Source organism: Salvelinus alpinus, chromosome 9 (assembly GCF_045679555.1).
Source record: "Salvelinus alpinus chromosome 9, SLU_Salpinus.1, whole genome shotgun sequence".
NCBI classification, from domain to species: domain Eukaryota; kingdom Metazoa; phylum Chordata; class Actinopteri; order Salmoniformes; family Salmonidae; genus Salvelinus; species Salvelinus alpinus.
The window spans coordinates 80,212,961-80,238,075 of NC_092094.1; the positions used below are offsets into that span (position 1 = coordinate 80,212,961).

At 42.1% G+C, this 25,115-nt stretch overlaps 1 protein-coding gene across 4 annotated transcripts; it reads left to right on the forward strand.

Moving 5' to 3' along the window:
* Positions 1-1,927: 1,927 nt before the first annotated feature.
* On the forward strand, positions 1,928-25,115 carry LOC139530715 (serine/arginine repetitive matrix protein 1-like). Of its 4 annotated transcripts, none has more exons than XM_071327354.1 (16): positions 1,928-2,125; positions 3,812-3,901; positions 4,338-4,460; positions 7,547-7,717; positions 13,283-13,377; positions 13,479-13,718; positions 13,844-14,158; positions 14,289-14,533; positions 21,222-21,302; positions 21,432-21,500; positions 21,721-21,859; positions 22,001-22,078; positions 22,186-22,641; positions 23,285-23,471; positions 23,733-23,918; positions 24,161-25,115. In XM_071327354.1, exons 1-16 carry the CDS (start codon positions 2,105-2,107, stop codon positions 24,269-24,271), a joined length of 2,607 nt encoding a protein of 868 aa, XP_071183455.1. In that variant the 5' UTR covers positions 1,928-2,104; the 3' UTR covers positions 24,272-25,115. The 4 variants fall into 4 exon arrangements, with proteins under 4 accessions (XP_071183455.1, XP_071183457.1, XP_071183456.1 ...); XM_071327356.1 differs by having other exon boundaries at positions 24,168-25,115; XM_071327355.1 differs by lacking the exon at positions 21,432-21,500.

Genomic DNA, 25,115 nt, shown 5'->3' on the forward strand with positions numbered 1-25,115 from the left:
CTCCAGTCTAGTAGGTGGCGGTAATGCAACATTTATTGGATGTCAACAGCCGTTAAACCTCATCAAAGAAGAAGAACCTGTTTTTATTATTATTATTATTTTAATTAACAACTAATCAATACACAAAGTACATGGAACACAAGTATATGTAAAGAATATACAAAGGACAATTGGGCTAGGGGGTACAGTATCACATTACACAAGGACCTTAAGGAACATACATACACTTATTCTAACAGCTTTTTTGTTGGTAGAGTATTTAATTGTCTTAAAATATAGTTACATTTTTTTTTGTAAGGTAATAAATCGTGGTGTTTTGTTAGTAAATTTACATTTGTGAATATGAAATTTGGCCAAAAGAATAATGAAATGAATTACATAAAATTGTTTCAACTTATTTCTATTGTAGGAAAATAATCCAAACAGTGCATCTCTCCACAATAGTGTAAAATCTTCATAAACGTGTTCAATTATAAATCTACTGATGTCTTGCTACAGTTTCCTTACATGAATACAATGCCAAAAAATATGCAACACTGTTTCTGGGTGGTCATTACAAAAGGTACAGTTTGAATTGATGTTTTTCTTAAACTTCTTCATATAGTGGTTGACAGGATAATATTTATGAATACTTTTAAAATAAATGTCCTTAATTTTGTTATTAAGTAGGTATGTGTGTGGCAACATCCAAACTTTTTTCCAAAAGATATTGTCAATAAAACCATTCCAATAAGGCATGACATACGGTATAGATACAACATCCTGTTGAAACAAGACTCATATAGCTCTATTGTTGTTGAATAGACCAACAACAAAAAAACTTTCATAATGATGAGTCAACAGGGTTAATCGTAGGCAGGTCCTGAGGGTCAGGTCTTGACACGGTCCTGAAAAATAAAGCAACACCTGAGGGAATGGCATCTAAAACAATTGCAAAATCTTTAGGTGTTACAGGGATCTTGTAAAGTGAAAATAATTTCTTATAATTCAGTAAAAGACCCTCTGCATTTACAAGTTGGCTCACCAATAGGATATTATTTCAGAACCAATATTCTAAAAACAAAGAAGTATTTTTATACAATATATCCTGATTATTCTATATATAATATCTGTGTGGAGAAAAATTATGGTTAGAAATTAAGGACCATGACAAGAAAACCTGCCGATGAAAAACAGTTTCACTGGAACTTTGTCAATATTATAACTGCAAACCAACATGAAGTAAAGGCCACCAAAAGTAGAGAAGACATGAAGAATAAAGTTCCACATAGACTTGTGTCTTCTTAGGACTTGTTTTATCCAATTGATCTTAAAGGTATTATATAAGGTAGTAAAGTCCAGAAAATTCACCCTACCATACTCATAAGTATTCATTACAACAGTTTTCCTAATGTAATGGGTAAGGTTTCTCCACAGAAAGTTGAAAAGCATCTGGTCTATCTCTTTACCGTCAAGATATAAAGATAGAGCGGCATATGCTAGCCTACAGTTACCCTCAGCCTTGGTTATTAGGACTCTTCCTTTAAAAAATAAGTCCCTCTGTAGCCATTGATTAAGCTTCTTCTGGGTTTTTTTTAATAAGAGGGTTAACATTTTGTAAGCCTCTAGACTTCTAGTCCTTAGTAATAGTTATGCCTAAATATGTAAGTTCTTCTTTCACTGGAATACCATAATATTTATTTATTTCACAAGGCAAGTTCTTATTTACAATGACGGCCTATCTCGGCCAAACCCTCCCCTAACCCGGACGACGTTGGGCAAATTGTGCGCCGTCCTATGGGACTCCCGATCACGGCCGGTTGTGATATAGCCGGGGATCGAACCCGGGTCTGTAGTGACGCCTCTAGCACTGTGATGCAGACCAGATGCATTGGGAAAGGATTCTATCACATTAATCGTTATGGGAATCTGACTAGCGTCTTTCAGAAAAAGTGTAGAAGAACCTGTTGTTCTCGTCATCGCTGCTTCCGTTCTGCTAAGAAGGAGGAGCCCTGTCGCGCGCTGTATCTTGGGGTTTTGTTAGCAGGTCCTGGACAGCGCTGTGAGCACGTCTTTTTCCAGACTCCACCAAACACCCACTTTTACATCTTTCTCAACTTATAACATGGACGCGGGGTTCTTCCGCGTAAGATATTTAAAGTTGTACTATTACTCGTTAAATGGTGTTCCAAATGTATAATATATTCGTTTGTAATTGTAAGTATGTGCCATTGTAGACGGACGAGCTCGTGCGCCATTCCGCTGCAATGAGGAGCTAATGTAAAGATGGCGGCTGCGTTAGCTAGCAAGTTATCCAGCTAACTGTTAGCTAGCTAACTAGCTTAGCAATATATACGTTGGATTGAAGCTAGCCGATAAATTGTGCGAATGTTGTGTGTTCCCATTTTCAAATGATTGTCATTACTGATGTAGTTAAGGGTGATAACTACAATCATGTGTTACCTATTATAAGACTTGGTTGCAAAATGGCTTTGTATAATTCTAGCCATACTACTGTAACGTTAGTCGGGCTGTGCATGTTACAGTGCTCGTACTCGGGCCTTATCGCACATCGCGATTAACACTAAGGTTAGCTAGCAACATAAACTGACGTTTATTCTGCATAATAAGTGATCATATTATGGACTTAATTTCTACATAATTTACTTGTATATGTGTCATATGTTTCTAAAGTCGGCTAACGTTATGTTTAACTGTTGTGACGTAGCTAACATTAGCTGACGTTATCTTACATCGAGGCGGAATTGAGTGTTGCTGGTGGCGCGATTTAACGTTACTGCAAAAAACATCGAGTCACCATCAATAGATAATTGTAAGAATGTCAATTCTGAAAACGTTTACCTGTAAATGTTTGTCCAGTACAACTGCTGTCCTTCCGCGCGATGGTGAAATTCATACTTTTAAATAAAACATTTCTAAAATACAATTACCGCCTTTTCCCTAATTTTAACACAAATTAGGAAAAAGTCCGTTGTATTAAATGAAAGTTTATATTAAAAGTAGGAATTTCAGCACCCCGTTTATGGACCGCAGTTGTACAGGAAAGCCTATTGACCGATGGTGACTCAATGAGTACGGTTAACGTTACATGCCCACAATAATGCGATTATTGTGGATAGTCAGATTAATATATATCTTTTTAAACGATACCTTACTTTGCAAGAAGAACGGATTCCCTAACAATCCTCTTTACATGGACACTTCTGAAATCAAGCTACCTGGTGGCACACTGTTAAATGCAGAAAATTGCCACTCAAAATTAACGTTATACCCCAGTGACCAGGTTATTTTTGGGGAGTATATATGATTGAGTTTGGACATAGAAATAGTCTCCACATACAAACTTAATAAGAGTCATCCATTGTTCCGAACTCCCTAAACGTGTGCTAAAGAGGCAGGCTTGCACAACTGTGCTGGGCACATGGGCAGATCAAATACACTGCTGGAGCGCTGATTTTAAGGTGTTTACATGTCCTAATAATCTGAGATTGCTTAGAAAACCAGTTGTTTAAATTGGTGTATGCTTACTTCGATTTTGATCGTACGCCAATTTAAGATGAGCAAAGTATGTTTATATGACTTGCATAATCTGCCTACTGCCATAATCAGTTGGATATAGAATTATTCCTGTGCGTGTACATGTAGGACAATGTTGTTGCTAGCAAATCGCGCGGCCAGTTATCAATACTCTACGCTGCATCGATATAAGAAAACGGAGTTTAGCGTTCCTCAGCTAAGTGTCTGAGGCAAGGACAAGAACAAACATGTATTGTAATAGTTGATACAGATGTTTTGTTCTTGTTTCTTACAGGGCACAAGTGCAGAACAGGACAATCGCTTCAGCAACAAGCAGAAGAAACTTCTAAAGCAACTGAAATTTGCAGAATGTCTGGAAAAGAAGGTATAAACAACACTCATCAAAGCACATCTTTTAATTGAATTGAAATGCCCCCACAAGTAAATATGGTAATTTCTATATTGCCTAATTTTGTTTAAAGGGATGCCCTTTACCTACTTCCCCAGAGTCAGATGAACTGGTGGATGCCATTTTTAAATCTGCATGCAGTTTAAAGGAAGTTGCTAAATAGCGCTGGCGCAATGACTGGTTTTCTATGGGTATCCATGCTAACAGATACCCATAGACTTCCAGTCATTGCACTATTGCTAGTTAGCATAGAAACTACCTCAAACTTACTTCATACTAGACTCTGAGACATAAAAATGGAATCCACAAGTTCATCTGACTCATTGCCAAAATCTCTACATATCCCTTTAAGTGTGCAATGGGTTGAAGTTAGGCATGTGTTTGAACTACTTCCTGATTCTTCCTCCCCTAGGTGGATATGACCAAGGTGAACCTGGAGGTCGTCAAACCTTGGATCACTCAGCGAGTGACGGAGATCCTGGGGTTCGAGGATGACGTCGTCATAGAATTTATATTTAACCAGCTGGAAGAAAAGGTAATACTATTGACTCCAATTCCTCCCTGTTCTTGTATGTACATCAGATGTTATTTATATTAACTTAATACAAGGCAAAGAGAGGTTGATTTAATAAAGTGTATTGATAAGACACAATATAAATGCAGATGGGGAAAGAGCGACCACCGGTGTACAATATACATAATTTGAATGACCCAAAGTTTTTGCTGTGATATTTGACAAAGTGCCTTTGTGCCACAGTTTTCTAATGATGATGTGATTTATGATTCAAAAGGCCTGAACCATTATGGATGTTATACCTTGCATCAGAAGTATAGCACCAACACCTTATTAGCTCTCTGCTGAGCCCAAAGTGTCACTGAGCCCAACTCTCCCTGATGCAGTGTGTGGTTTGAGGTGAGTTATGTTCAGGGATCAACATGCTAGTGATAGAAACACTTGGACAATGCCATGCCATTTTCTCCATATACTTTTGAATCGCACCGCTAGTTTTTCTTTATCTCCTCTAGCCTGTCTTTGGATGGTGAAAAAAATTGACTGAGAATAGAGTTGAACTGTTAGACTATTGATCGTCATTTAATTAGTTCATATTAAAATTACATCCGTAGTATCTTCAATCTGGGCTGTGGCAAAACGGTGCTTTAAACATTATTACCTAGCCCACTACGTGATTTTTGAATACTACATTGCACATGGACCCTGTTCTGCATAAATAAATCAGTGCACTAGATGTCCAAGTTTTCCTTAGTTTGTTACATTTCATTGCCCCTCCTTGAAATTGTCCTCAAGTTGGGAAATCTAATCTCATGGTTAAAATTATACTCGTGCATTCTACCACATTGCCCCCCCCCCCCAGCTTAACTAGCATTTGGCATATAAAACATTACTTCAAGGGGAAATTACATATAATTAACTGGATGAAACCCCAGACATAGGAAATGTTGAAGGGTATTGATAGCCTTCTAGTTATTCCACAACTGTTTTTTAATGAACATATGACTCCCAACAACCCTAGGATGCTTTATGTTCATACAAAGGTGTTGCTGGAATCCTGTAAGTTCTCTTACTATTTGTTTTAGTGAACCTAGCCTAATACTGGGAGGGAAAATACATTCAGCTACCTCTTAACGATTTTATTTAGTTTCTGTGCTGTTATTTTTTTGGGGTGGGTTTTTTAAGCTAAATGCTTTAACCTCTCTAGGCTAGATGGGACGCTACCGTCCCACCTGACCAACATCCAGTGAATGTGCAGGGCTCCAAATTCAATCTACAGAATTGTAAATATTTACATTCTTAAATACACATGCAATATGTCAAAATAAAGCTTAACTTCTTGTTAATCTAGCCACGGTGTCAGATTTCAAAAAGGCTTTACGGTGAAAGCAAACCATTCTATATCGGTGGACAGCACCCCATCAAACAAACACAGACAATCATATTTCATCCCGCCAGGCGCGATACAAAACTCAGAGATAACGATATAATTCATGCCTTACCTTCTGTTGGCACTCCAATATGTCCCATAGACATCACAAATGGTCCTTTTGTTCGATTAATTCCGTCGTTATAGCTCCAAAATGTCAATATATTTGGCGCGTTTGATCCAGAAAATCACTGGTTCCAACTCGCGCAACATGACTACAAAATATCTAATAAGTTACCTGTAATCTTTATCCAAACATTTCAAATAACTTTCCTAATAGAACTTTAGATATTTTTTAACGTAAATAATTGATCAAATTTAAGACGGGATAAACTGTGTTCAATACCGGACGAAAACAAAGTGGGGCGAACTTTCAGGTGGCGCGCCCCAACCACAACAGTACAATAGACCCGACCCTCGTTCTGAACAGCCCTACTTAATTTCTCAAAGGAAAAACATCAACCAATTTCTAAAGACTGTTGATATCCAGTGGAAGCGATAGAAACGGCAAGCAAGTGCCTTTTAGAAATCTAGATCCACATAGAAAACCCATAGAATAGAGTGACTTCCCCCCCAAAAAAATCTGGATGGTTTGTCCTCGGGGTTTCGCCTGCCAAATAAGTTCTGTTTTACTCAGACATCATTCAAACAGTTTTAGAAACGTCAGTGTTTTCTATCCAAATCTACTAATAATATGCATATCCTAGCTCCTGGGCCTGAGTAGCAGGCAGTTTACTTTGGGCACGCTTTTCATCCGGATGTGAAAATACCGCCCCCTAGCCTAGAGAGGTTAAATGCACAGTAATGATAAGAAAAGTCCTTAATCGTCATTGTTAGTGAGCTAAAGGGGTATCTAACTTTAATTCTTGACCTACATGTTGAAATAAAACCCCTTTCAAATGTCTTGTGCACTCATTATTGCTTGTTCGTCTCTTGCAATTTAGATAAATGATATAACAATAAACTCAAGGTGGTTGAGTCTCAAGCACTAGGGAGTCGGAAGCAAGCCAAGGGAGCGTCTCTTTCTGCAGGAGACTCGGGCGCTCCATACCCACTGATCCTGCGGGACACGCTGAGGACACCGGGACTGTACTCGCAGTGTTGGGTTTTGATGCACTCTGTTTTGTGGATATCTGTTCATCTCTCAAAGAGTAGACTGGGGAGACCGAGAACAATAGGGCAGGGAAACTAGTGGGAAGACTGGCAAGGAAAGATATCTGGTCAGTTATTTTCTATCATAATTGATGAAAATGTTAGTGATGGCTGGGGGGTTTATTTTAAGGGAAACTGCCTTAATGCATGCAGTGGGGGTGCTTATACATGGATGATGTTCTAGTTTTGTCTCCCCTCAGCTATTCTCAGTTTCAGGTTTCAATTACCTAACTAATGGGGTGGCGATAAAGATTTTGAATTGCACAATTTTATCACAGCCTCAAGTCAACAGAACAAAGTTTGTTTCCATGAAGCAGTCTGTGTTGGGGCACAAGGGTCATACTGTAGCTATTGTTTTGTTATGAAGATGGCTGCTATTATTTAGCAGGCAGGTGTAGCTTAGTAAGGAAACAAGGGGGGGCAGTCGCCTGAGCGAGACCCCCCTCCCCCTCCTTTTACTCTTGTGAGTTCTCCCTCCGTGTTAAATTGGTGTGTTGTCTTTCTCTCTCCCTTGGTGTGTGTGTTGCAGCACCCGGACAGTAAGATGATGCAGATCAACCTGACGGGCTTCCTGAATGGGAAGAATGCCAGAGAGTTCATGAGGGACCTGTGGCCTCTGCTGCTCAGCGCTCAGGACAACATCGCCGGTATCCCCTCCGCCTTCCTAGAGCAGAAGAAAGAGGAGATCAAACAGAGACAGGTAAGCAACCAGACACAATCTCAATCACAACCTTGTCAGGCACGTGTATTTCTACTGGGCTGAACGATTTAGACACGTGATAATTTTTTGCAAGATATTGACATTTTCTAACACTGGTTATACTTAATTCATGGTTAAAACAAGTGTCGGGGTAGAGAACATCACTTCTAAAATGAGATCATATGGGCCTCCCAGGTGGCGCAGTGGTCTAGGGCACTGCATCGCAGTGCTAGCTGCGCCACCAGAGTCTCTGGGTTCGCAGCCGGCCGTGACCGGGAGGTCCGTGGGGCGACACACAATTGGCCTAGCGTCGTCCGGGTTAGGGAGGGTTTGGCCGGTAGGGATATCCTTGTCTCATCGCGCTCCAGCGATTCCTGTGGCGGGCCGGGCGCAGTACGCGCTAACCAAGGGGGCCAGGTGCACGGTGTTTCCTCCGGCACATTGGTGCGGCTGGCTTCCGGGGTTGGAGGCGCGCTGTGTTAAGAAGCAGTGCGGCTTGGTTGGGTTGTGCTTCGGAGGACGCATGGCTTTCGACCTTCGTCTTTCCCGAGCCCGTACGGGAGTTGTAGCGATGAGACAAGATAGTAATTACTAGCGATTGGATACCACGAAAATTGTGGAGAAAGTGGGATAAAAAAAATAAAAATGAGATCATATGAATGAATACATACTGTGCTAAATAAACACAAAACTAAATGAGAAATATTTTCCAACATTGTTGTACTTATGATAATAGATGGATAGATAGAGGATCATTACACCTACACTACCATTCAAAAGTTTGGGGTCACTTAGAAATGTCCTTGTTTTTGAAAGAGAGCACATTTTTGGTCCATTTAAAATAACATAAAATTGATCAGAAATAGTGTAGACATTGTTAATGTTGTAAATGACTATTTTAGCTGGAAGCGGCTGATTTTGAATGGAATATCTACATAGGCGTACAGAGGCCCATTATCAGCAACATCACTCCTGTGTTCCAATGGCACGCTGTGCTAGCTAATCCAAGTTCATAATTTTAAAAGGCTAATTGATCATTAGAAAACTATTTTGCAGGTATGTTAGCACAGCTGAAAACTGTTGTGCTGATTTAAAGAAGCAACAAAACTGGCCTTCTTTAGACTAGTTGAGTATCTGGAGCTTCAGCATTTGTGGGTTTGATTACAGGCTCAAAATGGCCAGAAACAGAGCTTTCCTCTGAAACTTGTCAGCCTAGTCTTGTTTTGAGAAAGGAAGGCTATTCAATGCGAGAAATTGCCAAGAAACTGAAGATCTCGTACAACCCTGTGTACTACTCCCTTCACAGAACACCGCAAACTGGCTCTAACCAGAATAGAAAGATTGGGAGGCCCTGGTGCACAACTGAGCAAGAGGACAAGTACATTTGTGTCTAGTTTGAGAAACAGGCGATTAACTCCTCAACTGGCAGCTTCATTAAATAGTACCCGCAGAACACCCGTCTCAACGTCAACGGTGAAGAGGCGACTCCGGGATTCTGACCTTCTAGGCAGAGTTGCCAAGACTAAGCCATATCTCAGACAGGCCAATAAAAATAGAATATTAAGGTGGGAAAAAGAACAGACACCGGGCAGGCCAGCATCCTGGAGACTGGTGTTTTGCGGGTACTATTTCACAGGAGTGACGGTTGCTGATAATGGGCCTCTGTACGCCTATGTAGATATTCCATTAAAAGTCAGCCGTTTCCAGCTAAAATAGTCTTTTAGAACATTAACAATGTCTACACGGTATTTCTGATCAGTTTGATATTTTACTGGACAAAAAATGTGCTTTTCTTTCAAAAACAAGATTTTCTAAGTGACCCCAAACTTTTGAACTGTAGTGTACATATTAACATACATTTAACATGAGCCTCAAAATAGTGTGCTATAAGCGCAACACTTATGAATTAATATGAGTTCCTATTTTACCATTAAATAATGAACTTAAGGTTATTTAAGTTAATTATTTATACAGGCAGCCATAGGCTGCATATTGAATTGGAAGGAAGCTTATGATTGTGTAATTATGTATAAGTAGGATTAATCATTATTTTAATTGAAATTCTAAGTCCAAGTGCCTTAACATATAGCCTACCAATTGCAATTGGCTGTGTCCAAAACATTGGTGTCTGGTTGTCATTCAATACGATGGCCATGACAATGTGTGTGCCATTATCGTTGTGCACACTTGCTGCTCCTCATTCAGGCGGCTAAAGCTTCTCGCAACACCAGAGCGATGTTTTGTCCTGTGTGATCTATGGGATGTAGCCTATGATGTTTACAAGCAAAGACCTTTTAAGTTGAAACTCCTCTTCAATAAAGTGTACTGTCAAACGAATCTAGGGGGTCGGTTGTTCTACTACCAAAGGTCTGCTGTAGTCGTGTAATAATCATGTGTGCGCTCTGTTTCAACTTCTTCATTTTGTTATACAGTGTTGGGATGGAGACTTGGGAGAAATATGTGCGAGATGGAATCTTGTATCTCCTGTCTAGCTTGTTAGTCGTCTTCTTGAAGCAGTCTTTGCTGACTGTGTAAATCGGAATCATGTCTTTGTCTATGAGAACCTCAGTGATTTCTATCACAAATGTGGCTGCCGCATGGTGTCCGTTAACCGGTTATGTTCGGCCTTTGGCCTATTAAAAATGTTAAATAAATAAAAAAGCCAATAAATAATTGTTTCTGGCCAAATTGCAAGGGAGAATGTAAAAATCCGTTGCAAAATAAGGCTTTTTATTGATGGACATGCCAGTCGATGTGCTCCAACTTCAAAGGCAGATATACTTGAGGCTAATAAATCCTCAAGCTGTTTGGAAATTTGTGTGTTTCTATTATTACTCACGCAAACGACGCACGGTCTTCATGAGGGACTTCAGCTAAGTCTACCCTGAAAAATTGGCAAAGATTGAGTTGATTATCCCTGTTTCCGGTGTACCCCCCCGAGAGGGGATTCTTTATCCAAAACGGAGTACAGGCGTCCTCAAGAAGTGTTTGTCAGGCCTGGTCCGAGAAGTTCTGCTGGTGCCCTAGGCAAAATCAACACATGCTGCCTTTGTCGTGTATAGTATGAAGATTTGGAATGGATTGACAGAGTAATGTGTGCATTTCAGTTGAGCTTATTCAGTTGCACCTGGAAACGAAACATGGTTGCCAACTATTCACATCGGCGTTGCAATCACTAGGCAGCCAACTGCCTATAGTCGGTAACAGAGTTATCAATAAGCCACGTTTATCACATACCACACGAGCCATGACCCCCACGATAGTTCAAATTACAATAAACAACATATATTAACGTCATCCAGTAGAACTAAGAAGAGAGAATTTCAGCTTTCGAAATGAGTACTTTTATAAATGCATGGCGCGGGCCTTTTTTCAGCCTTATGTAAATTAACATTTGTTATCAAATTTGATTGTCCAATGTCAGTTTTCTAGTTTCTTCAGTTTGTGGCTTCCTCGAGTGTCCTTTTCCACTGCTGTGGAGCTGAATCGCAGCGGTAGTGAAGCGGGCCGGCCCGGTCATGGCTAGACGAGATCCAGCTTTTGTCAAAATAATGGCAAAGGTGGATTTTTTTCAATTTTAGCTAAACCTAGCCCTTTTCCTAACCGTGACCTAATTCTCCCAACCTGCTACATTCAGCTAACCTGCTACGAAAAGTCAAGAATGATGTTAATTAGACAAAAGTTGGATCTCTTCTAGCCGTGACTGGCCAGCCCTGATATTCGTAGACAGCCATGTTTTTGTTATTTTATTAGGCCTAATTAAAATGTTCATGCCTGGGCTAAATTAAATTAGAGGCCTAGATTGTATTTGAAAACAGCTGTTTTATTTATTAACATTTTCATACAAATAGTCTATAGGACAGGTCACTCGCAAATTATATAAATATATTTTGAGTTTGTTTACTGTGTAGGCAACTTGTTCTTCTAGGCTAAATTATTTTTTATATTCTCATGATTTATAGCAGGGATGAAGACGCAACAGGCTATGTTTTGCTTTTCAATTAAAACCTGTTATGGTGACATAACATCGTTCTACTTTATTTTATTACTACTTTACAGGATAATTACAATAATCTAAATATGCTTTTAAGCACCGTGGGTGGATGCCCAAATGCTTTAAGCACACAATGCACATGGATGTCCGGTAAGTTAAAATCTTGCCGGTCGCCAAATTTTCCTAACGCAAAACCCTGGTCTACGGTGGGATGTTTTCTTTTCGTTAGCACTAGCAGCACTCATGTTTCCAACACACTTTGGAGGGGAAGCACTTTCTCTCCTCACCTGCATCTAACTGTGCTTTAACCTCTCTGGGATAGATGGGACGCTTGCGTCCCAACAGCCATGTCAAAATGTAGAGCGCCAAATTCAAAAAAATTATATAAAATTAAACTTGATTAAATCACACATATAAGATATCAAATTAAAGCTACACTCGTTGTGAATCCAGCCAACATGTCAGATTTCAAAAAGGCTTTTCGGCGAAAGCAAACGATGCTATTATCTGAGGATACACCATAGTAAACAGAGAGAGAAGCATATTTCAACCATGCCGGCGCTACTCAAAACGCAGAAATAAAATATAAAAAACGCATTACCTTTTATGAGATTCTTTTGTTGGCACTCCAATATGTCCCATAAACATCACAAGTGGTCCTTTAGTTCGATTAATTCCGTCCATATATATCCAAATTGTCCATTTATTTGGCGCCGTTGTACCAGGAAAAACAGCGTTCAATTTGAGCAAAATCACGACACAATATCTAACAAAAAATTACCTCTAAACTTTGCCAAAACATTTCAAAGTACTTTTGTAATACAGCTTAAGGTATTTGTAAACGTTAATAATCGATCAAATTGAAGACAGGTCAATCTGTTTTCAATACAGGATATCAACAAACTCACGGAACATTTCATTTCTTGCCCAAATCTCAAACATAAACAAACGACGTCACTCCACTTCCGGGTTAATATCGTTTTCACCTCACTATGAAAAAACCTTAACCATTTTCCATACAATGGCGACATCCAGTGGAAGCAGTAGAAACTGCGCATTTACTGATTAGAATTCTGGTTTGCCCAACACAATCCATTGAACATAGAGGAACTGAACAATAAAAAAGTTAGTCCTCAGGGTTTTGACTGCTATATAAGTTCTGTTATACTTACAGATATGATTCAAACTGTTTTAGAAACTTCAGAGTGTTTTCTATCCAAATCTACTAATTATATGCATATCTTATATTCTGGGGATGAGTAGCACGAAGTTGAAATTGCGCACGCTATTTTTCCCTAAGTGAAAACTCTGCACCCTATCCTAGAGAAGTTAAGGGGACACTTGTGATTGGTCAGCATCCTCTGTGTGTAAAGCGTGAACGGAGTCTAGCGCATCTCATTGGAGAAGGCACCATAGTTTCGTTTTTGTTGTATCAAAGAATCTCAGCTTCATGCGAGATAGATGTTGCACATGTCAATATTGCTATTTTGAATTGATTTCGATTTAATCGTGCAGCCCTAATTTGTACAGTGTTTTACTGCTTTGGCCTCGCATGCTGTTGTCTGTTGCAGATTGAGCAAGAGAAGCTCGCCTCTCTGAAGAAGATTGATGATGAGAAGAAGGAAAAGGAAAACAAAGAAAACAGAGAAAGGGAGAGCCCCAGAAGGTGAGAACCGCATTAAATAAAAGCACTTGAAAGTCGACCTCAATCAAAATGTATAAGATAATTCATATGGCGTTGGCTCTTATGGCTCTCTTCTGGTACAGGAGGAAGTCAAGGTCACAGTCTCCACGGAGACGATCTCCAGTGAAGAGGGAGAGGAAGCGCAGTCACTCCCGCTCACCGAGGCGTAAGCCAAGTCCCAGCAGCTCCCCTCCACCACCAGCCCCAGCTGTCACCCTTGTCAGTGTTACCCTGCCCCAGAGCACTGAGGAGCCCCAGCCTGAGCCAGACACCTCAGAGAGCACCATGCCTGAGCCAGTCATTCAGGAGGCCTCCTCCACCAGGTAAGGGAAATGTTTGGGCACCGACTGTATCTGGAAATATGCAGGGATGGGGATTTGTCCGGATTGTTGATTCCATTCTTGACATCAAAATGTAATCTAATTTGTATTATGTTTTAATTTTCCAGTGATGTGGTGAAGCCGGACACTGTTGTTGTGGTACCTGACTCTGTGACTGAGGTCAAAGAACCCTCCCCAGGTAAGGCTCCTAAAAAGGAGAGGCCCAAGCCCAGGGAAAGGGAGAAGGACAGCAGGAGAGACAGGCTCCACCACCGATCTCGCTCCCATTCCCGCTCCCGCAGACGACCCAGATCACGCTCCAGATCTTACTCCCCCCGGCGGAGGCCGAGCCCCAGGAGACGGTTGTCCCCTCGTCGTAGGAGCCCCCCCAGACGTGGCCCCCCAGGCCCCAGACACAGGCGCAGTCGCTCCCCTGTCCGCAGGTGAGTGGAGGGCCATAGAAGTGTAGCAGAATTGCCTGTCACTGAAGCTGTCATTAACAGCCTTTTGGAATTAACTAGCTACCTTACCAAACAGCAGTTGTGGTTGATTTGTTCTGTTCGTCTCCCATAGACGGCGCTCTCGCTCCCCATCATCCTCTGGGAGCAGCTCTACGTCTCATTCACCTCATAAGAAGGCATTGAAGAGAACGTCAACCACACCACCCAGGAAACAGCCCCGCGGCCATGCAGCTGACCCCTCCCTCAGCCCCTCCAGGAGAAGAGCCCCTAATGGCAGCCCCTCTGGGAAGACACAACGCTCTGCCTCCCCGCGGGCCAGAAAGGGCCGGGCCTCCGCCTCCCCATCCAGATCAGCTGGTATGTTAGCTCTACTTACTTTTCTCCATTCCATAATGAACAAAATTATAATTGCAGCATGTGAAGTGTTGGTCCCATGTTTCATGGGCTGAAATAAAAGATCCCAGAATTTTTCCATACGAACAAAAATCTTATTTAAAATGTTGCGTACAAATTAGCTTACATCCCTGTTAGTGAGCATTTCTCCTTTGCCAAGATAATCCATCCACCTGACAGCTGTGGCATATCAGGAAGATGATTATACAGCATGGTCATTACACAATAAAAGGCCACTAAAATGTGCAGGTTTGTCACATTACACAATGCCACAGATGTCTCATGTTGAGGGAGCCTGCAATTGGCATGCTGACTGACAAAATCTCCACGAGTTGTTGCTACAGAATTTAATGTTAATTTCTCTACCATAAGCCGCCTCCAATGTCGTTTTAGAGAATTTGGCAGTACGTCCAACCGTCCTCACAACTGCAGACCACGTGTAACCACGCCAGCCCAGGACCTCCACATTCGGTTTCTTCACATGCGGTATTGTCTGAGACCAGCCACCCAGACTGCTGATGGAACTATGGCTTTGCACAACCAAAGAATTTCTGCACAATCTGTCAGAAAACGTCTCACGGAAGCTCATCTGCATAATCGTCGTCCTCACCAGGGTCTTGAACTGACTGCATTTCAGCGTCGTAACTGACTTCAGTGGGCAAATGCTCTCCTTCGATGGCCACTGGCACGCTAGAGAAGTTTGCTCTTCATGGATGAATCCTGGTTTCACCTGTACAAGGACAGATGGCAAACAGCGTGTATGGCTTTGCCTATGTGAGTGGTTTGCTGATGTCAACGTTGTGAACAGAGTGCCCCATGGTGGAGTTATGGTATGGGCAGGCATAAGCTACGGGTAAAGAACCCAATTGCTCTTTATCAATGGCAATTTGAATGCACAGAGATACCGTGACAAGATCCTGAGGCCCCTTGTCGTGCTATTCATTCGCCGCCATCACCTCATGTTTCAGCAAAATAATGCACGGCCCCATGTCGCAAGGGTCTGTCCACAATTCCTGGGACCACCCATACGTAAAATGTATGCATGCATGACTGTAAGGCGTTATGGATAAACGCATCTGCTAAATGGCATATATTATTATATTCATGTCCCAGTTCTTCCATGGCCTGTATACTCACCAGACATGTCACCCATTGAGCATGTTTGGGATGCTCTGGATCAATGTGTACGACAGCATGTTCCAGTTCCCGCCAATATCCAGCAACTTGGCACAGCCATTGAAGAGCAGTGGGACAGCATTTAACTGGACACAATTAACAGCATGATCTACTCTGCGAAGGAGATGTTGCACTGCATAAAGCAAATGGTGTTCACACCAGATACTGACTGTTTTTCTAATCTAGAGGCCTTCCTTTTTCTTAAGGTATCTGTGACCAACCGATGCATATCTGTATTCCCAGTCATGTGAAATCCATAGATTAGGGTCTAATGAATTTAAACTCAGCAAAAAAAGAAACGTCCTCTCACTGTCAAATGCGTTTACTTTCAGCAAACTTAACATGTGTAAATATTTGTATGACCATAACAAGATTCAACAACTGAGACATGACATGCTGACCAGACCGGACACGTCGCAAAATAATTTTAGAAATCCATGTTATTCAATTATTGCACCCACACTGCCCTTGCGCGCCACCGAGCGTCTCCGTTACCAAGGGCTAAAATAGAAGTCGTTCCTATTTCTGATGCAGATCGCGCTGCAAGTCCTGCCTCTCCCATCTCCTCATTGGTTTATAGAAGCAGGTACCCACGTGCCATCTCCTCATTGGTTATACCCACGAGATGATTGAAAGACGAACTGTTTTGACGGTAGTCGTGGTAATACTATGAAAGTTTAGATGCGATCACCATATAAGTTCAACGATGAAAAGGCCTGGAAGGAGGAGAGATGACTAGAAACGATTCAGTTGGCCGTTTTATGTGTGGATTAATTTGTCAGAGTAGAGGACCTTCTGCAGTTCAGGTAAAATAACAACTCAATGTTTATATCCCAGGACAAATTAGCTAGCAACAGCAAGCTAGCTAAATAGGACAAATTAGCTAGCAAGCTAACTAGCTAAATTGCCATACATGTTTAATGCTTTTCGACTTGTCCCCAAATTAATGTCATTGGTTCAGAGTTTGTTTTGATATTTTAACCTGCGTGTCGTGATCGCGTTTGGTGTAGGGGGACAAAATAAATTTATGCACGATGGCGCTCGCGCGCAGCCGGTTTGGGTTCCGTGTAACAGAAATGGAATAATGTGTCCCTGAACAAAGGGGGGGGGGGGTCAAAATCAAAAGTAGCAGTCAGTATCTGGTGTGGCCACCAGCTGCATTAAGTACTGCAGTGCATCTCCTCATGGGCTGCACCAGATTTGGTAGTTCTTTCTGTGAGATTTTACCCCACTCTTCCACCAAGGCACCTGCAAGTTCCCGGATATTTCTGGGGGGAATGGCCCTAGCCCTCACCCTCCGATCCAACAGGTCCCAGATGTGCTCAATGGGATTGAGATCCGGACTCTTCGCTGGCCATGGCAGACCACTGACATTCCTGTCTTGCAGGAAATCACACACAGAACAAGCAGTATGGCTGGTGGCATTGTCATGCTGGAGGGTCATGTCAGGATGAGCCTGCAGGAAGGGTACCATATGAGGGAGGAGGATGTCTTCCCTGTAACGCACAGCGTTGAGATTGCCTGCAATGACAACAAGCTCAGTCCGATGATGCTGTGACACACCACGACGGACCCTCCACCTGCAAATCAATCCCACTCCAGAGTACAGGCCTCGGTGTAACGCTAATTCCTTTGACCATAAACACGAATCTGACCATCACCCCTGGTGAGACAAAACCGCAACTCGTCAGTGAAGAGCTCTTTTTGCCAGTCCTGTCTGGTCCAGCGACGGTGGGTTTGTTCCCATAGGCAACATTGTTGCCGGTGATGTCTGGTGAAGACCTGCCTTACAACAGGCCTACAAGCACTCAGTCCAGCCTCTCTCAGCCTATTGCGGACAGTCTGAGCACTGATGGAGGGATTGTGCGTTCCTGGTGTAACTCAGGCAGTTGTTGCCATCCTGTACCGCAGGTGTGATGTTCGGATGTACCGATCCTGTGCAAGTGTTACACGTGGTCTGCCACTGCGTGGACGATCAGCTGTCCATCCTGTCTCCCTGTAGCTCTGTCTTAGGCGTCTCACAGTACGGACATTGCAATTTATTGCCCTGGCCACATCTGCAGTCTTCATGCCTCCTTGCAGCATGCCTAAGGCACGTTCACGCAGATGAGCAGGGACGCTCATCTGTGTGAACGTGTCTTTTTACGAATTATCTTTGAAAGGCAGGGTCCTGAAAAAGGGAAGTGTCTTTTTTTGCTGCGTTTATTTAGACAGATTTCCTTATGAACTAACTTGAAGTCTTTGAAATTGTTGCGTGTTCTGTTTTTTTTTTTTGTTTTCGGTGTAAATGAAGCTACGGTGCCTGCAGAAAGTATTCATACCCCTTGACTTATTCCACATTTTGTTGTTATAGCCTGAATTCTAAATAGATTTAAATGTTTTTCATCTATCTACACACAATAACCCATAATGACAAAGTGAAAACATGTTTTTAGCAAATTATTAAATTATAATACAGATATCACACCCCTGAGTCTATACTTTGTATAAACACCTTTGGCAGCGATTAAAGCAGTGAGTCTTTTTGGGTAAGTCTCAGAACTTTGCACACCTGGATTGTACAATATTTGGTCATTCATTTTGTAAATATTTCGAGCTCTGTCAAGTTGATTATCATTGCTGACAGCCGTTTTCAAGTCTTGCCATAGATTTTCAAGCTGATTTTTAAGTCCGAGCTGTAACTTTGCTGCTCAGGAACATTCAATGTCGTCTTGATAATCTACTCGTGTCTATTTGGGCATGTGTTTTAGGTTATTGTTCTGCTGAAAGGTGAATTTGTCTCGCAGTTTCTGTTGGAAAGCAGACAAACTGTTTTTCCTCTAGGATTTTGCCTCTGCGTATAGCCGTATTCTGTTTTTGAAACGCTTAAAAATAGTTATTGCTGATTAATAAGAATACCCTAACAATGCAGCCACCACCATGCTTGAAAATATGAAGTGGTACTCAGTGATGTTAGATTTGCCCCAAACATAACGCTTTGTAATAAGGACAAAAAGTTTGTTTCTTTTCCACATTTGTTGCAGTATTACTTAAGTGCCTTGTTGCAAACATGATGCATGTTTTGGAATATTTATATTCTGTACAGGCTTTCTCCTTTTCACTTTGTCATTTTAGGTTAGTATTGTGGAGTAACTACAATGTTGTTCATCCATCCTCAGATCACAGCCATAAAACTGTAACCGTTTTAAAATCATCCTTAGCCGCATGGTGAAATCCCTGAGCAGTTTCCTTCCTCTCCGGCAACTGAGTTAGGAAGGACACCTGTATTGTTTTGTAATGACTAGGTGTATTGTTACACCACCCAAAGCCTAATTAATAACTTCACCATGCTCATAGAGATATTCAGTTTCTGCTTTTTTATTTTTTACACCTACCACTCGGTGCCCTTTCCAAGGCATTGAAACACCTCCTTGGTCTTTGTTTGAATCTGTGCTTGAAATTCACTACTTGATTGAGGGACCTTACAGATAATTGGATGTGTAGGATACAGAGATTGGGTAGTCATTCAAAAATAATGTTAACCCATTATTTAACATGTAATGAGTCCATGTAACTTATTATGCGATTTGTTAAGCACATTTTTACTCATGAATGTTATGCTTGCCATAACAAAGGGATTGAATACTTGACATTATGGGTTGTTGTTTATAGATCAGTGACATCTACATTTTAATCAATTTTAAATAGTCTGCAGCACAACATTTGGACAAAGTAAAGTTTTTTGAATAGCTTCTGAAGGCACTGTATGCCCCCTTCTCTTTGATCCTTACCCTAATGTGTATTAAAGCTGCAATATGTAACTTTTTCGGTGACCAGACCAAATTCAAGTAGAAATGTGAGTTATAGCCAGTTAGGGGACAACGCACCCATTTGTCATACTTGAGTAAAGATAAAGATACCTTCATAGAAAATGACTCGAGTAAAAGTGGAAGTCACCCAGTAAAATATTACTTGAGTAAGTCTAAAAGTATTTGGTTTTAAATGTACTTGAGTATCAAAAGTATTAATTAATTTTCTTGTTTTTAAAATGTACGGATTGCCAGGGGGCACATTCCAACACTCAGACATTATTTACAGAAGATGCATTTGTGTTTAGTGAGTCCACCAGATCAGAGGCAGTAGGGATGACCACGTGTTCTCTTGATAAGTGTGTGAATTGGACCATTTTCCTGTCTTGCTAAAAGCATTCAATATGTAATGAGGACTTTTGGGTGTCAGGGAAATGTATGTAGTAAAAAGTACATTATTTTCTTTAGGAATGTGGTGAAGTAAAAGTTGTGAAAAATATAAATAAAGTACCGATACCCCCCAAAATTACTTACGTAATACTTTGAAGCGTTTTTACTTAAGTAATTTACTCCACTGGTTATAGCAGTGTCATTCTCATTGAAAGCAAGTCTAAGAAGCGGTATATATGTTCTATGTGCGCCATTTCTATGTCAAGTTTGAGTCTTTTACTTTCAGTTTTGTACACCAGCTGGAAATGCTTTTTGTTTTGTTTATGGAAAATATATTTTACAGCAGTTTAGATGGTTCAATAATTCTCTACACTATACGTGCTTGTTTTGTCACAACCTGAAATTAGGCAAACTATTCCAATTTTAGCAACCAGGAAATGACGGCGCCATTTCTGCATAGTGCAGCTTTAAACAGTTTCCGGGTGGATATTCTATATATATATATTTTTTTTTAATTAGTCCACTGTTGATACAGTCCCGGTGTTGTGCATGTCAAGTTTTCAAGATATTGGCATTTTGCATTATCATGATGTGACCAGTGACAGTTTAATTTTTTTGTTTTTTTGTCTGATATCTTTAACGTGACTGCAGACATGCAAAACATTTTGGGACTGTATCGACAATGGTCTGTAATGAACTCAGCCCTATCCAACTTCCTCACCTTTCAAAAATGGGATTCCCTCACCTCATAGTGACTGTCTTGTCACATGATCAGTCAGTGGGAAAGTGATACACAACCATTCCTGGATGCTCTTTTAGAGGATGGATTTATGTCTATACAGTCAGTGACCTGGAAACTGTTTACATTACTTCATCTCAAATCCCTGGATAGCTTTATTCCTAGGCAGGCCTGGTTACAGAAGTGGGACACTTTGTGAGGCCTTACTGGCAGGCCTTGGCTAATGGAAACTGCTGAATCATAAACCTATTTTCAGGCTGCAGCAAGCATCCTCTTCAAGCATGATGTCACTCCTACTACTAGTGTTATACAAGCATCCTCTTCAAGCATGATGTCACTCCTACTACTAGTCTTATACAAGCATCCTCTTCAAGCATGATGTCACTCCTACTACTAGTGTTATACAAGCATCCTCTTCAAGCATGACGTCACTCCTACTACTAGTGTTATACAAGCATCCTCTTCAAGCATGACGTCACTCCTATTACTAGTGTTATACAAGCGTTTGTAGAGTTCTTGCTGGAAAGATTCTGGCAACTAAAACAGTTTTGATTTTCAGGTTCAAAGAAGAAACCAGGAACGCGAAACAATTCACCGTCTCCTGTCCCGAAACCCAGGCAGTCTGAGGCATCAGAGTCAGGTGTGTTTGCCTTCTAGTGCCTGTCTGTCTTGGTCTGGTGTGATGCACCGTGGGTGTGGGTGGATGTTTTTTTTTTTTTTTTGCGGTTTTCCATAGCTCTGAATGGAGACTCACTGCTTTGCGTTTCAGAGGGGGCTACAGCCGATTCTGTGCAGCAGCGACGTCAGTATCGCAGGCAGAATCGGGAAACGTCTTCAGGTTACAAGCGTTTTAATTTTGTGTTCCCCACCTCACCCCATCTTTTTTTTCCTAACCCACTCTGTGTCCGTCTCGTCTTGCACCCTCGTCTTGTGGGTCTTGAAGCTGTGCCCTAATCCCCATCTAGGTGCTTTTTTTTGTATAAAAAAAAAAAAAAAAAAACATCCACATGCTGCTGCTGGGAAATGACGTGTGCTGTTTTCTTTCGGATTGGTAACAGAGGCTGGATCATCATCATCCTCAGAAGGTGAGGGGTCCAAGAGGCCGGGTGGGGGGCCAGTGGCGAGGAACGGGGATGTCAGGCGGCGGCGCAGTCACTCGCCCTCCCCCAGGAGACGACACCGGGACGGCTCCCCCAGGTCAGCTACGGACAGTTCTCTCATGCAGTCATGAATATAGATTTCGGACCTTTTTCCCACACCAACAAGACACACACACACACACACACACTGTCTGTCCCACATGCATTCCTCATGTAAGTCTTTGTTTTCCCTCTACAGAAAAAGACGCTCTCCTTCCCCCGGAGGACGCAGATCTCCCCCAAGACGTCGCAGATCTCCCTCTCCTCCTAGGCGCAGGTAAAAGACTTAACGCCTTGTTTTAGGTTCCCTCATTACTGAGAATTCTCCAGAATTCAGTGCACCACACCTGAGATTCAAAGAATAACTTGTCTCTGTTTCCCCAGGTCTCCCTCTCCACCACCTCGCAGACGCTCCCCCTCCCCCAGACGGTACTCTCCCCCCATCCAGCGGCGATACAGCCCCACTCCCCTGGGCCCACAGAAAAGAAGGCTATCAGGGTCTCCCTCTCCCAAACGCCTATCCCCGGTGCCCAAGCGCCGTCCCTCCAGGTCCCCTAAGCGCAGGAGTCCCCCTCCCCAAAAGAGACGCACACCTCCCTCATCCACCTCTCCCCCCAGACACAAGAGAAGCCCCATGCTCCCATCCAACCGACCAGGCCGGGACACTCGCTCCCCCCCCCCTGCTCACAGTAACCGCCTGTCCCCTTCCCCTGCCAACCGTGGCCGAACCAGTCCTCAGGGGCGCTTTGACACCTCTCCACCTGGCCAGAGGCCCCCCTCACACGGCAACAGGGCAATCCGCAGGGTGTCCCGGACACCAGAGCCCCGCAAGAACCAGAGGTAAGCAGCCTCTAATTGGTCTTATTAGCATAATAGCTTCTGCTGCACAACAATAACTCCCACCACTATTTTTAGATGTACGCTGAGTGTACAAAACATTAGGAACACCTTTCTAACATTGAGCTGCACCCCCTTTTGTCCTCAACCGCCTCAATTCGTTGGGGCATGGACTCTACAAGGTGTCGAAAGCATTCCACAGGGATGCTGGCCCATGTTGACTCCAATGCTTTTCCATAGTTGTCAAGTTGGCTGGATGTCCTTTAGTTCATGGACCATTCTTGATACACACGTGAAACTGTTGAGGATGAAAAACCCAGCAGCGTTGAAGTTCTTGACACATTCAAACCGGTGCGCCTCACACCCACCATACTCCATTCAAAGGCACTTAAGTAGTTTGTCTTGCCCAGTTACCCTCTGAATGGCACACATACACACTTCATGTCTCAAATGTCTTGAGGCTTAAAAATGCTTTAACTTGTCTACTCCCCTTCATCTACACTGGTAAAAAAAAAAAAAAAAAAAGGGGGGATCAAAGCTTTCACCTGGTCAGTTTGTCATGGAATGAGCAGGTGTTCCTGATGTTTTGTACATTCAGTGTACGTTCCAGATATCACACGTTTTCTCTCCGGTTTCTCCTTATCAGAGCCTCTCAGAGCCCCCAGCCGATGAGGAGAGTGTCATCAAGGTCACCGTCTGGTTCCCCTAAACTAGGAGCCCTGAAGCGGCCAGCTTCAGGCTCCCCCTCTCCAGGCCACTCAGCCAGTGGATCCCCACCTGCACCCCCGGCTAAAAAGGCCAGCAGTGGCTCTGGCAGCCCTTCTCCAAACAAGGTGAGTCTTTAAAGCTGCTATCTGTTAATAGTATGGCGTGAGATTAAACATTTTGTTTGACTCAACTAAGTGGCTAGATAGAGGATTTCTCCTGTGAGTAAAAGCTGGTGTGTGTGTTTCTGGGCACCAATACCATAACTTGTTGGAAGACTGAAGAGGTTTAACCAATGAAGGTCATCATGCCTTCTGCTTGGCCCCACTCACTAAATGCCAACGAAATACTTACTCACTCGTGGTATTGCTTTGTAATCCCCATCTCAGAATTCTGACACCGAGCCTGGAGGAAAGAAAAACAAGAAGAAGAAGAAGGAAAAGAAACACAAGAAGGAGAAGAAGCATAAGAAGCACAAGAAACACAAGAAGGAGAAGTGTGATGTGCCGGTTGCTGCTGGGGATGACCAGGAGAACCAGGGGATGGAGGGGGATGCAGACTCCAACCCAAAAAAGGTGAAGTCTACTCTTCTGATTTACTGAGGGGTTTTAGCATGCTTCACATATCATCTGCGCCTTGCATCTAAGCATTTCATTCAAGATTAACAAAGTCAGACAAGGTTGTAGAAGTTCACTTGTGCACCATCAGCTATTGTATTCCTTTATTCTGTTACTATGATGAAGCATGCTGCAGCATCATACCACCTACCTTGCAACGTAACCGAAATATGATATAATTAATGCTACCTTTCCTTAAGGAATCAGACAGTGAAGTAGAAGAGTGTCTGGACGACCTGGAGAAGCACCTGAGAGAGAAGGCACTGCGTTCCATGAGGAAAGCTGGAAAGCTGTCCCCTCCACTGTCCTGAGAAGCCCGGTCACTCCCCTCCCTCTTTCTCCTCCCTTTTTCTCCTTTCCTGGTTTTCCCTTTGTTTAGAATTTTTCGTTAACCTTGTTCAGCTTTAGAATGTACAAATTGTTTATTCTTTAGTTTTTGTTTTCTTTTTACGGGTTTGGTAATCTATTGAAATATATTTTTTATCAAGAGCTTGATATGTCATGCGAGATCTCCCAATTAATATTATTTTCTAATTGTGTGTTATTGCTTATATCCAAACTGTAAAACTATCTTTGTTGGACCCCTTAATTTTCAAGATAAGATCAGGGATGGGAACGGTTTAATTATGATGCTTGCATTGTACAAGTTTCTCATACTACGACATGCAAAATATTTGACTTTGGGAATTTAGGATTGCATGTGCAGCTAGCGTGACTCTGCTCTGATGTGCATGAAATGGACTGTAAACAAAAGCAAATACACAGATCAAAGCTGTCACTTTTCCCTTTTGTCAGCAGGCATTGTATCGTATTGCTATGCTGTTTGCTCTCTAAAATGGGGAATGAATCCAAACAGTCTTTTTCCCTTTTTTGTTATGTAATAGAGGTGTTTGGCCTTCCAGAAAATTCTGGCTTTGAAAAAGTCTACACAAGTTTAAAAAGAACTGGATTTTTCATGAGGATTCTGACCTCACCAGAGAGCCGGGGTTTGATTTCCCACATGGGTTGATATGCAGTCATACTTTGAGTTCACACTGGTCCACTCTTTTGCTTTGATCTATCCATTTTTGTGGGACTGCTATTTGACTTGTATTTAAAAACTCCTGCTCTTGTCATCCTTTCAGAATTAAAAGATTTTTTTATATTAAAACTAAA